The sequence below is a fragment of the Eptatretus burgeri genome, chromosome 10, assembly GCF_056783735.1.
Source record: "Eptatretus burgeri isolate ZD-2024b chromosome 10, Ebu_testis_v1, whole genome shotgun sequence".
Taxonomy (NCBI): Eukaryota; Metazoa; Chordata; class Myxini; order Myxiniformes; family Myxinidae; genus Eptatretus; species Eptatretus burgeri.
In genome coordinates, this window is record NC_140970.1 from 61,200,347 (window position 1) to 61,216,168 (window position 15,822).

The 15,822-nt window shown below is 43.7% G+C and overlaps 1 protein-coding gene across 1 annotated transcript in view; it reads left to right on the forward strand.

Moving 5' to 3' along the window:
* Positions 1-11,476, forward strand: part of LOC147018690 (ubiquitin-conjugating enzyme E2 A-like) — a 32,013-nt gene extending 20,537 nt beyond the window's left edge. Inside the window, exons 3-6 of the mRNA XM_085898620.1 lie at positions 6,193-6,218; positions 10,501-10,590; positions 10,691-10,779; positions 10,957-11,476. Of these exons, the coding sequence (XP_085754746.1) occupies positions 6,193-6,218; positions 10,501-10,590; positions 10,691-10,779; positions 10,957-11,085 (334 nt within the window). The 3' untranslated portion in view covers positions 11,086-11,476. The remainder of the gene's footprint in view (positions 1-6,192; positions 6,219-10,500; positions 10,591-10,690; positions 10,780-10,956) is intronic.
* Positions 11,477-15,822: the final 4,346 nt, after the last annotated feature.

A 15,822-nucleotide genomic window follows, 5' to 3' on the forward strand; every position in this document is an offset into this window, starting at 1 on the left:
AAATTGTTTCTACAATGTGCATCCTTATCACTAATGTCTAATAAGAAGCATAATTTAGCCTCATGCGCACCCCTGCAAGTTCACCTTGTTTTGTACCATGTGGGCCAAATTGCCATATTTGGCTTCCTAAAACTAGGAGTATGTGCTTTCTAGAGACATTCTCATGCCACAATCTGAAATTTTGTATACCAGTTTATAAAATTCTGCAGTAACTCTTTCCTGGATAGTTCCATTTAAGATTTATAAACTTCTGAATATGAAAAAAGTGAATAATTATAAACAAAACGTGCATGTAAATAAAAATTAATTTTACTATGAAGCCATGGGCATTAGATATAATTATTGGGTCAGTAGACACATCTTATATGAGGCAATCTTTAGAAAAAAAATGAAGATCTGAAACCCCAAGCCACATGATTAAACCAGGGGACAAAATTGGTCCATTTTAGAGCCCTCAGAGACAAGGGCTTATGTTAAAACTTTTATAATTCATCACCTAACTGTATTATCCCAGCAAAAATGTATGTATGGATAGATAATGACCCTATAATCACTGTGTTATGAGGAAAAAATTCTAAGTTGTTCCATATTTTCAGGAGGGCTCCTATAGTTTCACCTTATTTTAGCTTCATACAGAGTGAGAAATATGCATCCCAGAAGCTATCTGATGCCATAATTGAAAACTTGGATGCCAATTTGTAAATATTTGCAATATTAGCTTTCTCGAGGAGTCCATTATAAAATTATAAGCCACTGAAGTTGGAAAAAATGCGTTTTCACATTTGGCATTTATTTTTAGGGCCAAATTTCAAAGGTCTCTAGAGATAGATATTTTTTAAACTATGAGGAATTGAAAGCTAATCTTTTGCATGGTAGGTAGAGCCATATAGATCTACATTTAAGAATTTTTCCAGCAAAATCTGATGAGGTGACCTGGGGACCCTTCGGTGAGTTGGCACGGAATGATCCTAAAGCTCTTCCGGAAGCGGTCAAAGTTGGTGGTACTTCTTATTCCTCCTCCTCCATCAATGAACGACAGCATTTTTATTGTTCCTGGAGGGAGGCTGAAGAGGTACATTCTGATTTATGCAAGTGTCATCGACAAGGCATTAGTTTGATTCTAATTGAAGTTGACAAATTGCAGAAAATAATGATTGTACAGAAGACATTAACATTGAAATGTTTGATTTGGGGTTTGCAGGGAAAGCCATGAACCGTTCCACAACAGTTAGTAGCGACATGAAATGTTGAGGTAAGTGAATGAACAGAAGGGCACTCGGTAGAGCGCATACCTCTGCTAGGCTGATAAGTTTGTTTTGTATCCCGCCGGATCTGGATTTGGACCTGAACGAAAATGTAATGGGCTTGTTCTTGTCATCTAACCAACTCCTCCACCAAGTTTCATCTGAATCCGTCCATAACTTTTTGAGATATCCTTCTACATGTTGTTTTTGGCCCTATCTCTCAAAGGTGAAAAATCACTGAAAAACTTCTCGGATCCAGATCCTGATTCAGATCTTCACCAAAATCTAATAATTTCGTCCTTGTCACGTACCCAAGCTCTCCATTAAATTTCGTCCAAATCCATCCACAACTTTTTGGGATGTTTTGTTCACAAACAAAGAAACAGACAGACAGAAACAGACAGGGGTGAAAACATAACCAACATTCATCTTCAGTGGTGGAGGTAAATATTCTGAGTAAGGTAATTACCATTGAAGAGATCTTGAGTGGCTGTTTGATGTATATGTATGTATTAGTAGAGTACTCACCCTTCGGGCGATCATCTTCCAAGCATGCAATACATTCTTCTGACACATACCTTTATTTGGGTGGTGTGTAGGCAACTGAAAGCTGCCTCAATCGCTCCCGAAAATAAAAATAAAAAAACCCGGGTTACGTGCATGAAGCAAAAACATACCGAATGCTTATAATTCAAAACTCCTCACTATATTGGAAAATGGGGACAGGAATACCTTACTGTAAATGGTGCAGACTTGTGATACACTCCCACACCTGCAGTGGTGCTACACATTTACACAGAGAATATGCATCCTGCCACCCTCTCCCCTTCCCGAAGACCACTGGCAAAGATAAATACACCTCCACTCTCAAGTCCCGAATAAGCGTGCATGCACGCTTATTTTTATTCGAGGTGAAAATCCCCCCAACACGGCCTATATTCGGGTCTACACGCTTATTAAAAAATCGTTCTTGCCACCCTGAGGTCATATTTACACCGGCGAGCGTGTAGGGTGGAACTGATGGATTGTGAGGGAGAGGAGTTGGCTCAAGAAGAATTGATGCAAGAGGTGGAGTCTCCAGATTCAGATGAGAACGAAAGTCAGACAGACATTGTATCAATTCAAGAAGACCTCCCGTCAACCTCCACTCTCTCACGTGAAGCTACAGATGATGAAACAAAAGCAGACTGTGCATTCCTTGATGACATCCAAGCTGTGATCGACAAACTTTCGTCTTCCACATCCGAACCCTTCACTCCACAGTTCAGCAGATTCAAAGCAATCAACGCAAACTCCCGAAGGAGTGTGAAGAAGCGCATACAGATTGCCAAAGAAAAGCGTAGAGTACAGTACGCATCTTGGCATTGTAATGTATCTATTTGAACAATAAAATCCATGTTCTATATTTGTCACATTTCTGGTTTTTCCACCCTGCCCTCTTATTCGGACCTGCACGCTAATATTAGACTTTTTTGGATTTTCCACCCCACACGCTTATTCCGCCCTCTACTCTGATTAAAATTTGGAAAATGTTCCACCCTACACGCTTATTCAGACCCCCACGCTTATTCGGGACTTGAGAGTATACATAGTATACAAGATACCCCAATTGGGGTTCTGCTAATTCTATGTAGCAAGTCTGGATGTCGTCGGGTCAAAACTGTCAGAGTAGCGTGACAAACACAAACAAACACCGGTTTGTGAATTGTAGTTAAGGGTTCATCATTGCAATGTAGTAATGTTAGCATGTGAAAAGGCCACAGACAACTATCCATGAGCAAAGACAGGGGATGGGAGGAATATCTCCAGGTGGTATATCATCAAATAAACCCCAACACAGTTTTAAGTTTTTAATATTGTCGGTTTTGTTACATTTGATAAAATGTTTATTTGTGTTGCATTTAAACACACCATCGATTTACAATACTTGCTTTAATCTCTGCCATTTCTGTACTGAAAATATACAACACTGAAGTCAAGTGTTCTGTGCGTAAGCAAGTGTTGCAAATAACTGCGATATGACAGTAAGTGTGAACATTACTGTAGTCATGAGTTTGCATCAAATGTGCGATTCATTCCTGTCGTGGCTCGAGTCCAAAATTGAGAAGTTTGTTACAGCTCTACTTGAGCAAGTTCACAAGTCAGGCCATAGAAGCTCTTCTTCGCTATTCCGTGGCTTGTGTGCCAAAATATCGCAGCTTTCTTTCTGTCGACATTACGGGGGTTTATTCGTCAATGAAGTCGGTGAACATCTCGGTTCACATGCGTAGCTCAATTTCCACCTGTTTTGATTTTTCTCAGTTTGATACAAAAATAATTTGTGGCCTGCGTGAAAGGCATTTTCCATTTTTGAAATATCAATCTAAGATACCCCAATGCATGGATAATTACAAGGAAATCTAACAGGTGGAGGCCATTCAGCCCATCATGCCTGCGCGAACACCATACTAATTTATCAACACAAGATCCAAAGAAGAAAATACCAAAAAATGTTTTTAATTAATGAAATAAATATATATTTTTAATTTTATTATTTATTTATTTAGTTAATGTCGTTTTTGTATTTTTTTTTTCTCCTCAGGGGAGGGGTCATGGGCTTGGTTAAAACACACACATCAACCACACAACCCCCTTTGACAAGACCCCCACCAACAGCACTCAGCACACATGCGCACAATCACTCATCAATGCTCAAACGACCTAAAAGTCATATCAACTTCCCCATACCCCTCTATCTCCATAACTTCCAGGTACCTATCTAATTCTAATTTAAACTTATCTACTTTTTCTGCTGCCACTACCTTTCCAGGGAGACCGACCATTCCATGCATTAACTACTCTCTGAGCAAAAGTCCCCTGCCTTGCAACTGTCTTAACTCTCCTCCTCTTTACTCTCAGGCGATGGCCCCTGGTCTGATGACTGTCTACTCTGATGAATAATTCATCTGCACTTATTTTATCTATACCTTTTATTATCTTAAACATCTCCATTATATCTACTCGGAACCACCTCCTTTCTTGTGAATAAAGCCCCGTCTCCTTCAGCCACTCCTCATAGCTGAGTCTCGCGAGGCCCGGAATCAATCTCGTAGCCCTGCCCTGAACCCTCTCTATGGCAGCGACAGTATGTCCTTCCTGAGTTGTGGTGACCAAAACTGCACAATATTCTAGATGTGTCCTCACTAAATTCCTGTACAATGTTCACACCACCTCTTGATTTATGAATGATCCCCATCCGAATACAACCTAAAACCTGATTTGCTTTACCTCTAGCTGCCTGGCACTGTGCTGCCTGCTTACCTCCCATATCTATTACCACCCCCAGATCCTTATGTGTGACACGCTCCAAAATTACCCCTTGAATCCTGTAATTTCTATTTTCATTGTTCTTTCCCATCCCCAACACCTTAAACTTGCTCAGGTTAAATTCCATCTGTTAATCTTTTTCCCAATCTATGCAAGTATTAATACTTTCCTGAATCTGATCACCAACCTCTCAACTATCCACCTTACCACCAACCTTTGTGTCATCAGCAAATTTGAAAAGCTTACTCTTTACCCCATTATCCAAATCGTTGATGTAAATAATGAATAGTAATGGTCCGAGTCCTGATCCTTGAGGTACCCCACTACTTACATCCTCCCACTCACAGCGACTCTTTGCTTCCTATCACTAAGCCAGTTTGCAATCCAATTAGCTACCAGAGCAGCCATTCCGCAAGCCCTCACTTTGGCTAACAACCTCCGGTGTGGTGCCTTATCAAATATCTTCTTGAAGTCTAGATATACTATGTCTACTGCCTTTCCATCATCCACCCAATGAGACTCTGCTTCATCGAACTCGAAAAGATTTGTTAAACAAGAACCCGTTGCACCGTCGCCACTGCCCGCCCCCGTCGCACCGTCGCCACTGCCCGCCCCCGTCGCACCGTCGCCACTGCCCGCCCCCGTCGCACCGTCGCCACTGCCCGCCCCCGTCGCCACTGCCCGCCCCCGTCGCCACTGCCCGCCCCCGTCGCCACTGCCCGCCCCGTCGCCACTGCCCGCCCCCGTCGCCCCGTCGCCACTGCCCGCCCCCGTCGCACCGTCGCCAGTGCCCGCCCGCGTCGCACCGTCGCCACTGCCCGCCCCCGTCGCCACTGCCCGCCCCGTCGCACCGTCGCCACTGCCCGCCCCCCTCCCCACTCCCCCCCCCCGTCGCACCGTCCCCACTCCCCGCCCCCGTCGCCACTGCCCGCCCCCGTCGCCACTGCCCGCCCCCGTCGCACCGTCGCCACTGCCCGCCCCCGTCGCACCGTCGCCACTGCCCGCCCCCGTCGCACAGTCGCCACTGCCAATATCCTCAGCAACCTCACTCCACAACCGTAACCAACTATTATCTACAAATTTCTCACATTCTCCTACTTTCTGCAAATTATCGCTCCGTTCCTTCAACCTAGTAATAACCATCCTCAAGTGGACGATTTCCTCACACTTCCCCCATTGTTGACGTGGCCCACATTGAACAACTGTTACATTTTACGTACTCCTCTTCCTTTCTCCTTCAGTCTCTATTTTCAACCTTCTTCATCCCCATATTTCCAAGGCCCCAACTGACTTCACGCTCAACTTATCACGAAGCCTCCCCCTGCTTCTTTCAATAAACTAACTCAACTACCCGATAAAACGGTTATGAACCTTAAAAACAAAAACAAACAACAAAAAAGAAGTACACTTCCACAGCCCCTGACACAAATCTTGATATCAAAATACACAAAATGCTTTTGGAGGACTGGAAAGAGTGGTAGCCACCCAGCCATCAACGTGCGCCAATCCCCAAACTGGAAGTCTTTTTTTTTTTTGATTATATGATAATTGTTCAGTTTATATCATGGTTTTGCTTATTTGTTTGATTATCTTCGACTTTGCTGTTGCTGTCGTTATTACTAACACTGCCCTCTCTTCACAGGCCCGAGGGAACTCCTTTTGAGGATGGTGAGTGACATGACGCGATAAGCGAGTCAACATTCTTTAGTCATTCATTATTCATCAGGAAGGTGGTGCAAACAGAGTGGGGGTGCAGGGGGGTGGGGGGGGTCTATACACTGGGAGAGTGGGTTAGTTATGTGAGGCCTTCAGATTAACTCAGATCTCCTTGATCAAGGTTGCACTTAGGAATCATTTGACAGGTTGTTTAGCTTTGGCCTCCACTCTTTTTCATCATTTTTTTTTCGTGTAGAATTGCTTCTCAGAAATGAAAAACCATTTGCTTCACTGCATTTATTTTAAAATGGCTACTCTCGGTCTTCACAGGTCGTCATTATGTTAACCCGAGTCGTTCGCTTCACTCATCTTGTTTGTACATTCCTTTCTGCCTACTTTGCATCTCTCTATTGTCAGCATGCTTTCTAAGGCCATCCACGATCTCTCCCCATCCACAGCAATGATCTTTTCTCCCATAGAATCCCACCTCTTTCCATGTTTACAGTTTTTTTTTTTCTCCTTCCACTCCGTGATTCAGAGTTTGCGGCCGTATCCATCTTGTTCATCCCCACATCCCCCCTTGCCCTCATTCTTCCCCACATCCATTATTTGTCCAAGGCTCCCTCTATTTTGTCCCTCATTCCTGCTGTTGGTGTGTCCCTCTCACTCCCCCCACCCCATCTCTATCTACAAGGTTTTTTTCTTTTTTTTGATCTGTTTGCTTTCTGATCCGTTCTGTGCTCCACTCCTCCACGAGCCTCAACACAATACGAAAAAAGTGCGTTATCCTTCAATCCAGTCATTTAACTCTTTCCCGCATCTCTATCTGTATGCGGGTGTATGCGCTCTACCAAGTGCCGTTCCAGTTGTTGTTTTGAAAATCGCGTCTGTTGAGGTAATGTGTGTGACTGTACGCCTGGTGTTGGCTTAACGGTTAAGGTGTCTGGCTTAAGTTCTTAGGGTCTTGAGTTCATGCCCCTGCTGTGCTGTTAAATAACACCAGGTGGGTTGGCTCAGCCTGTCATCCTTCCGATGTCTGCAGAATGAGTACCTGCTTACTGGAAGCAAGGGGCATCACATCAGTGGCACAGTCTCACTCCCAGAAATGATGCAACCAGCAGCCACAGGTTGCATATGGCATAATAATCTCTATCTGTATGAGTAGTTAAGAAATAAATTTACCTTTCCCGCAAAAAAATTGCAACCAAATTGACTTGACCTTTTAGTCTTAATGCAATTTTGAGCTTTGCCTTTTAAAAATTTCCAAAAAACACTACGCATGTTTTTTATTTTTATTTTTCCGATTTCGTAATTTATTTGGAAAAGGTCTTCGAAAGGATGTCAAAAAGAATCTCCCAAAATCGATACTGCATTGGAAAGGTAGGGAAATATCATTGGTGAAATTATGAACATCACTCATCAAGTTGTTCACCCAGCCATGTTAACGAATGACTCGTGTGTATGAATTTAAAAGGAACATTTTTCTTAAAGCTCCGAGCATATGCATCACTTAAGAGTATGTAATTTTTTTTTTTTTAAAACGAGACTTTCAAATCCTCAAGTTGTGTCATTTTGTCTTGTTGCTCACCTTTGGTTGGAGGGAAAATTTAAAATTGAAAGTATATTACCATAGAAAACCCACACGCATGGATTAACAACTCGTGTTCATTCAGAATCTGATCCGACATTGTTGAAAAAGGCAAATCTCTGCATGTGTGTATGTACATCTGAAAATCATAGAAAAAAACAGGGATGGTCCGATCTCCACAAAACTTTGCATACATGTTGGTGATACCCAGAGTCAGGTCATGGGCACAACCCCCAACCCATCCCCCTTACAATTTTTTCCAGTACACATGCCACAGTGCAAGTGGTTTACTGATCCCTGCTGCAGATGGGGATTATTAGCCACAGTACAAAATATATTTTCCACACTTCCCCCCACTATCTTCAATACCCTCCTCTCCTCCCACCCCCTCAGGCTGTTCCCGAAGGGAGCGGTTGATTCTAGTTCGTAAAATAATGTTTCTCGAGTTGAGTCCGTGCCTTGCAGTTGAGCTTTTGATGATGCAGCACCCAAGAGTGTTTTTTGCATCAACCAAGCCAACCAAAAAAAACCAAATAAATGAAATGTAAACAAGATGACAATTGAAATGGTTAATGTTTTCCCTGTTCCAAGTTGATGTACACCACATTTGCAACTTTGCTTCCCAGCTGCCTTGAGTATAATTACACAAATAAAATATGTTCCTTATTTTTGCAAAGTGAAACTCGTCTCGATTAAAGTCCCAGCACTGTGCAGTAACCAGTCACCTTTCCTTTTACTGTTCTGTCGTACTTTGGATCGGTAAGAAAATCGCCAGCAGTTCATCTTGGGTAGGACTGTTCTTGTCTGAAACTCTGCAAGAGCCTTTGGCCATGTAAAACAGCTGAATGTTGTACAATTTTGTTAAAATATGCAGTAATCGTTAATCGTTCGTAATTTGTACCTCCTTCCAAGTTTCCAGTTTTTCCTTCCTGAGAGTTTCCTTCTGTATCCATCCTGTCCACCCCATGTGTCCTTTGCTGCTCCTCCCACCCCCACTATTCCTCTCCACACCCATTATTTGTCCAAGACTCTCTCTATTTTGCCCTTCAACCCTGCTGTTGGTGTTTCACCCCTCTCTCTACTGTTCCTTTTGTTCTGCTGCGTCCTCGTCCATTCAGTGTCTCGCTCTTCCACGAGCCTTGACTCTGTATAGAAAAAACATTTTCGTTGTCAAGATGGTGACGTACTTCATTCATGTATGGCACAAACATTGCACATACTTACCATATAACCTCGGGCATGTTCTTCAGAAGAAGCAACAATTTGTAATTGTAAATAAAGGGTAAAGGAGGAAGGTTATGAAAGAGAAAAGAGGAGGGTGGGGTGGGTTCAAGGGAGGTGCTGCCTCGCAAATTGTAGGCTCAAACTTCTTCACGACATTGTCACTCACGGCTTATTCTTCCTGGAGCAAGTTGAGCTCGCCTCAAAAGATGTGAAAACTTTAGTGAGGGTATGTCCCCGCATTTTTCAGCTCTTTACTGTAGAATTCTATTCGTACAATGTCACCAGATGAAACTTACTACGTTTGGTCAGACCGTGAGAAATTTGCTTCCTGCGGCGCTACGCTTATGTAGAATCCCTGAGCATCACTTGTATCTCTCAACTGCAAACAGAGGCACATAGGTTTTCACTTTCTTTCTGCAGGCGGATTTATGGCTTTCTAAATATAGATATTGATGCTCGTGGAATAGTAAAACTGCAGAGGACAAAAGGCATATTCACCGACGGTGAATGAGGTAGGACACAGGCAGACAGATATGAGATGAACATGTAAGTAATAGTCAAGAATGAGATGAATTTGAATTGCTGCCTTGAAGGAATGAGGGAAAGAATGACATTGAACTTACCATGGAAGTGATGCCATAAGTGGGAGAAAAGAGCTACGAAGGAGTTGCGATGCACACCGAATTGAGATTTTTTGGTGTCCAGTGTCAAGGCTCATGAAGTAGCGAGAGGCTTATGATAGACAAGAGGCAACAGACAAGCTTTGGCTGAGTACAACGTTCTTATGTGACTGCGGAATTTGAAGAAAGGTATTTGGTTGGGAGGTGTAGGTGAGACTTGATATTTAATAATTAAATAATTTGTGCTTGTGTAAAAATAATAAAGCCACCACAGTTATTTGTGTGTCATAGACACAGCAAACTTGGGTTGGTGAAAGGACATTTCGATCGCTTCTTCGATCAGAAAGTGCAAGAACTGCATGCAATAATGTATTTCTTCCTTAACGGACACGATTATTCCCATGTTCTTGTGGTGTTAGCCGGGGGTAGTTTTTGGCCCGTCTTGCGTGAACCTGTTGGCCAGGCTTGACCTTCGACTAAGGTTAGAGCAGGATTTTTGTAATTTGTTCACGGTGCTGGCGATAGCTCGCCTGCAGGTCACAAAGGACACTGTGGGATCTTTAATGTTGACCAACTAATGCCATACGATGGGACGCCCAGTTTAATGTTCATCCGAGGGACAGCACACACACTGATGAATCACCTGACCTGTCAAACACCAGGATGGCAGTTTGTACCTGGACAGAGATTTGAATCCAGGCTAGACGGTTTAGAGGGGAGTGTGTGTACCTCTAGGCAGTGCAAGAACAACAATGTAGGTGTAAATACTGCATGCTAAATCCATGGTATAGTGTGTACTTTATCTTCTTGTGTTAATATTTTAAAAATTGTTCTAAATTGGCTTTTTTGACATCTGTGGCAGGTACTTTTAAGCTGACGCTGGAATTCACAGAGGAGTACCCCAACAAACCACCGACTGTCAAGTTTGTATCGAAGATGTTTCATCCGAATGGTGAGGACTCCAGTGGAGGCGGATTGCAAAGGGGATCGGGTCAAGGCCCTGCTCGTAGCCTATAAAACGCCGTCTGATCATTGTTTGCCTTGTTCCCCAGTTTATGCCGACGGCAGTATTTGTTTGGACATTCTGCAGAATCGCTGGAGTCCTACATATGATGTTTCTTCAATCCTCACCTCAATTCAGGTACTTTGATTTGTTTGGTTACTCCTCAGCCAATTGTGATTATATCGAGGAATGTTTTTCTTTTTTTTACCTTTTATATTCTTCCAAGAAAGCTGAGCTTAAATTTGTGCTGCTATGGTTTCTGTCAAACGTTTGTTTGATCACCTATAATCGTTTCCCTTCCTCCGGCTCTCCCAGTCTCTCCTGGACGAGCCTAACCCGAACAGTCCGGCAAACAGCCTGGCCGCGCAGCTGTACCAAGAGAACAAGCGTGAATACGAGAAGAAGGTTTCGGCTGTGGTCGAGCAGAGTTGGAAGGACTCGTAACCTTTTCGGCAACTTGTCACCCTCTCCAGGCACCGAGTGCCCCCAATATCTTTGCCGAGCTCAGGCTACTGTGCCCTCGGGCCCCATCTTATATTTTTGCCTATCCATGGAGTTAAGCATTAGGAGTGCAATTTGTAGCTAAACTGTTAGCACTCCGTAAGATCTCCTCCCTCAAACAAAGCAATCTGCTCTCGAAATGACCCCTTTCATCCTGAGTTTTGACAATTTATTCATCCAAACGTTCTTTGGCAAGATCGTTGGAACTTTACTTTTGTTTTATATATCATCATTTAGGCATATCAGATGATCTTAACCTCAGCAGTTTATTGTGTATGTTATTACTGATTTGTCTCGTTTGCTGTGCACGTTTAAAAAGCTCCTTGCCACTTGAGTAATTTTTTTAAAACGTCGTGCCCAAATTTGGTCAATAGGGTGTTGTGATGAGGGTGTGGGCAAGGGCAGGGGATGATACAAGGAAAAAGGTAGTGATTACTAAGTGATTCTGATTAGTACATTGCCTGGTGCACGTTGAAGAAGGCTCTGCTGCTTTCTTTAACTCTCATAGAGATGGTTCGCATTCCCTCCTGCTCACCCTGACATTTCCTTACAAGCCCCCAGGCATGGTGTTTCCTTGCATCCTTGGCACTTTGGATCAGTGGCTGTACAATTTCCTGACCAATGGGAAATAAATCTGTTGGTTTGATGCGAATTTAGTCTGACATTACTTCCCCATTATACTTATTTTTGATCTTGCATCTCCCTGTCTTTTTTTCTCTCATCCTTTTAGGTGCAGCTTGCCATGAGTCCGATTTTTATTGTTGGATCACTCGATACATGAAGCACCTAAAACATCAACTGTGCACTTGTGGGATGAGTTTTGCCTGCTGCATATGCGCATACTAGTTTGATAAGTAATGCACAGTTTGGAGTCACCACCAGAAGTTCCAGGGGTGGGTCCGATTGGCAAGAATACTTGGGATAGCATAGTGTGGTTCTTCGCACCCACAGATATCTTGCAGCTGGAATCGCCCCTCCACGCCAACATTCGTTTATCGACGTTACAGGTCCCATAGTGCCCTTTGCGAAGAGTGGATGAATTATCACTGGCACCGTGAACAAATTCCAAATCTTCCCTAACCTACAGAGGGCATTGCCTTGGAGGCACAGCCAAGCCCTCAGCCAATAATGCTACTCGCAGCTTTGTGCTTCCTACGAAAAAAAAGCGAAGAAGAATCTCTTCACACTTTTTCCATCACCATTCTGGTTCAAGCTTATGCATGATACACCTGTATTGTGCAGAAACACCTTCCGTCGATTGGGAGCTCTGTGATCAACCACAATTTGCGATATATATATATATATATATATATATATATATATATATATATATATATTTTTCTATTCTTTCGAACTCTGCTCTCGGGTCATCTCGGTCAGTTGATCGGTGTTCTTGTGAGATGATGTGATACAATATATACCTTTACTGAATGGATCAATATTCAGGACCTTCAAGTGTGATGCATTTGTAACATAATTTCTGATACTTCCATGGTTAAATATATAGGTCAGTCAGAATTTATGACTTCGATAAGATTGCTCAGAGGTATCGTGCACTTTAGTTTGAGCGGTCTAAGCTGGGTTTAATTCTTGACTTGATTATAAATTGTCAGTTTGGTGCTTTGCATATCAAACTGCACCTCCCTTGGAGAGGGAGGAGTTCATGCTTGGGGAACCGTGTGCTAGCAGTAGCTGGTGGTCAGTAAAGATCCCACGGTATCTTTCAGGAAAAGTAGGCGAGTTATCACCAGCACCCTGAATGAGTTACAAGTTCCTGCTACCTAAAGTTGAACGTCAGGACTGGCCAGCCATTTTGTGAAAGACTTCATTGGGCCAAACTTACCCCTTGGCTGACCCTGCAATTGGGTGGGAATAAGTGTGGCAGTTGTCACTGTGCAGTACGAGTATAGGTGTTGCTCATGCCCCACATCTCCCTCAATATTCTGCCCACACTTCCTTGTAAACTCCTCTTCTTTTTCTCAAATTCCCCTCTTCCCCTCAAATTGTATGTAATAAATAGATTCCCCTTTCCTGGACTTTGAGTGTGTGTGTGTGCGCATGTGTCTTCGTGGCATTGGTATGGTTTTGTTTTCATTTTCCATTTTGACGTTTCTTACTTTTTGGTTTTAATGTAGAAAATTGTTCCATTTTTTTTACTGAATTTATTAAATTTCGAATCGTTAAGCATTGCTTATTTGTCCCTCGTTGGTGTGTTGGGTGCTCAATGCTTATCCAGTGCGGATTCAAGTAACTGGTTGGTAGTTGTGGCATTGATGAGGTCACTATCTGTATGAGTAGTTAAGAATGGCTGAAGGTCGGTTCCAGTGCTTTCCGAAGCATTTTCTGGGCAAGTGGTTTGCTATTGCCTTCCCAGTCATAACGTATTCCTGGAGGGAATTCCATTATTGTTTTACTTCTGACAGAGAAAGCATTTTGTGTTATTTCCTTATTTTTGTCGCGTCCTCTCGTTCTCGATCCCTCATCCAGAACAAATATTTCCCGAACATCAATTTGGTCGATTCCCTAAATGGTTGTGGACATCTGGATGGCTTCTGTTCTGTCTCGGTCTGCAGTGAAGTCGCATTTTCGATTTGGTATTGTAATGAACTCTTGAAGAAAATCAAACAAGTGTTTATGGTACAGATTGAGAAAAGACACTGAATCACACATCGAGCATGACGCTGGACCCACTCACTGATTTGAACACGCCCATTACGCCATTGACGGAGTAGTACAGGCGAGTGCCAAACACTCTTGGTTCAAACATTACATACATAGAGTAACCGCATTTTATCACCAGAAAAAAAAGTATCCCAAATCTTAAAATTTATCCCTTTGAAAATGCAAAAGTAAAAAAACAAAACAACAAAAAATAGGCAAAGTCCCTGACATTTTTAGTTAGTTTAAAAACCCCCCAGATATTTTAGCAGTGCAGTCTTGTTGCCTTACGAACAATGAATGAATCGATGATTGCAAATTTGACATTTGCTCTCTTGCATATGTTTGCAAGAGGGGAGCTGAAGGACAACCTTGAAGTATCAACGAAACAGAACACCCAAGCTCTTCTTCATTGTCGATTTGTACTTCATTTTGTTTGATTTGTACATAGTCTTGCCAAACTTGGTTGTTCCTTCGGTAAAGGACCACTTCACACTTCTCTCTGTCTAATGGAAGCCGTCATGTATATGTACGAGATGAGTCCATAACTGCTTTCACATCTCGCTGTGGAGCTGCTGCTTCAGCTTGGGTACTGAGTTGGATTGGAACGATGAAATAACACATCCTCCAACTGAACAATACAAACACAGCTTTCGTGAGATCCATTCCATGTTCAATTGTATCCCATTGTTGTGATATACTGTATATATATGTATATATATGTATATATATATGTATATATATGTATATATATATATATATATATATATATATATATATATATATATATATATATATATATATATATATATATATATATAGTTGCGGATTCGCGCCCGCCGGCGTGCTGACGGCCACGTAACTCGAATCGCGGCACGTCGCCCACCGGACGGACAATCCAGTCGTGACCCTCTCGGACTAACGCCGGGAACCAGTCACGGGTGGACCTTTCGGTCTCACCGCGATCGAGCCAATCAGCCCCCGCGTGGGATAGGGTTGCTCGCCAAATTCGACCTACCTAAGTACCCACGCGGAGGGTAGACCGGGCGATCGCACCTCGCCGCAGGTCGACTTCGGACACGGGCCACTTAAGCGACCCGTTCCGTACTATCGGGATAACCGAGCGGTGTTATCGTCGGCCTCGACGGTTCGATTAATTATCGGGCGTATTCAGCCCACTACCAACCCTTTACGTGAAGCAAGATGAGGATTCAATGAAAGAAATGACGAAGCGAAGCGGGGAAACAGTTCAACACAAAGCACATTTATTCGCGATGAACGGAAAGCACACATATTCAATTCCACCAAAAGCACACAGAAAAGAAAAACACAATGCAATTTACACAAAAAGCAAATGCGACAATGCAGATCTACTACCGATTACGCGAGCACACGGCAACACTTATACAATTTTACTTCACAGACGGCGCCGACAACACATACCCAAAACCAAGGAAAAGAATACCCTCAAGGATGAGGCGGGCCTGAGGCCGAGACCGGGTCGGGCCTACCCGTCTGGTGATGAGACGCGGAGCGGCGATGGTGCCTCAACTCCGCGGGCCTCGCGGGCAGTGTCTGGTAGGGGGTGGGAAAGGGGCCCCCTTGGTCGCACTATCTCAGCGCGGGGGGAAACAGGAGGGGGTTGCTGATGCTCGGGGTATAGAGGATTCCGACTCTGCCTTGAGTCCCGCGACGAGCGTCTCCACCTCGGCCAGGTCGCGCTGTCGGCCTCCCTGGGGTGCAGCTCCCTGCACGACGCGAGCACCCCTCGTCTGCCCTCGCCGCCTCTCCACAGCTCCGTCCCCTCCGCTCCGACTCCAACGCACACGACGACGACCAGCTCCTTCTTGCCAACTCCACCGCCCGCGAAGTCTTAACTCTCTGTTCCCTTGACTGACGAACGCGGTCGCTTTTATAAGCCCCGTGGCTTCGCTCTCTCAGCTTTGACCCCCTCCCTTCGACCTTTCACCTCGCTCCCCATTGGCCCGAGAAAAAGTGGGCGTGAATGCTTTTTGATCCATA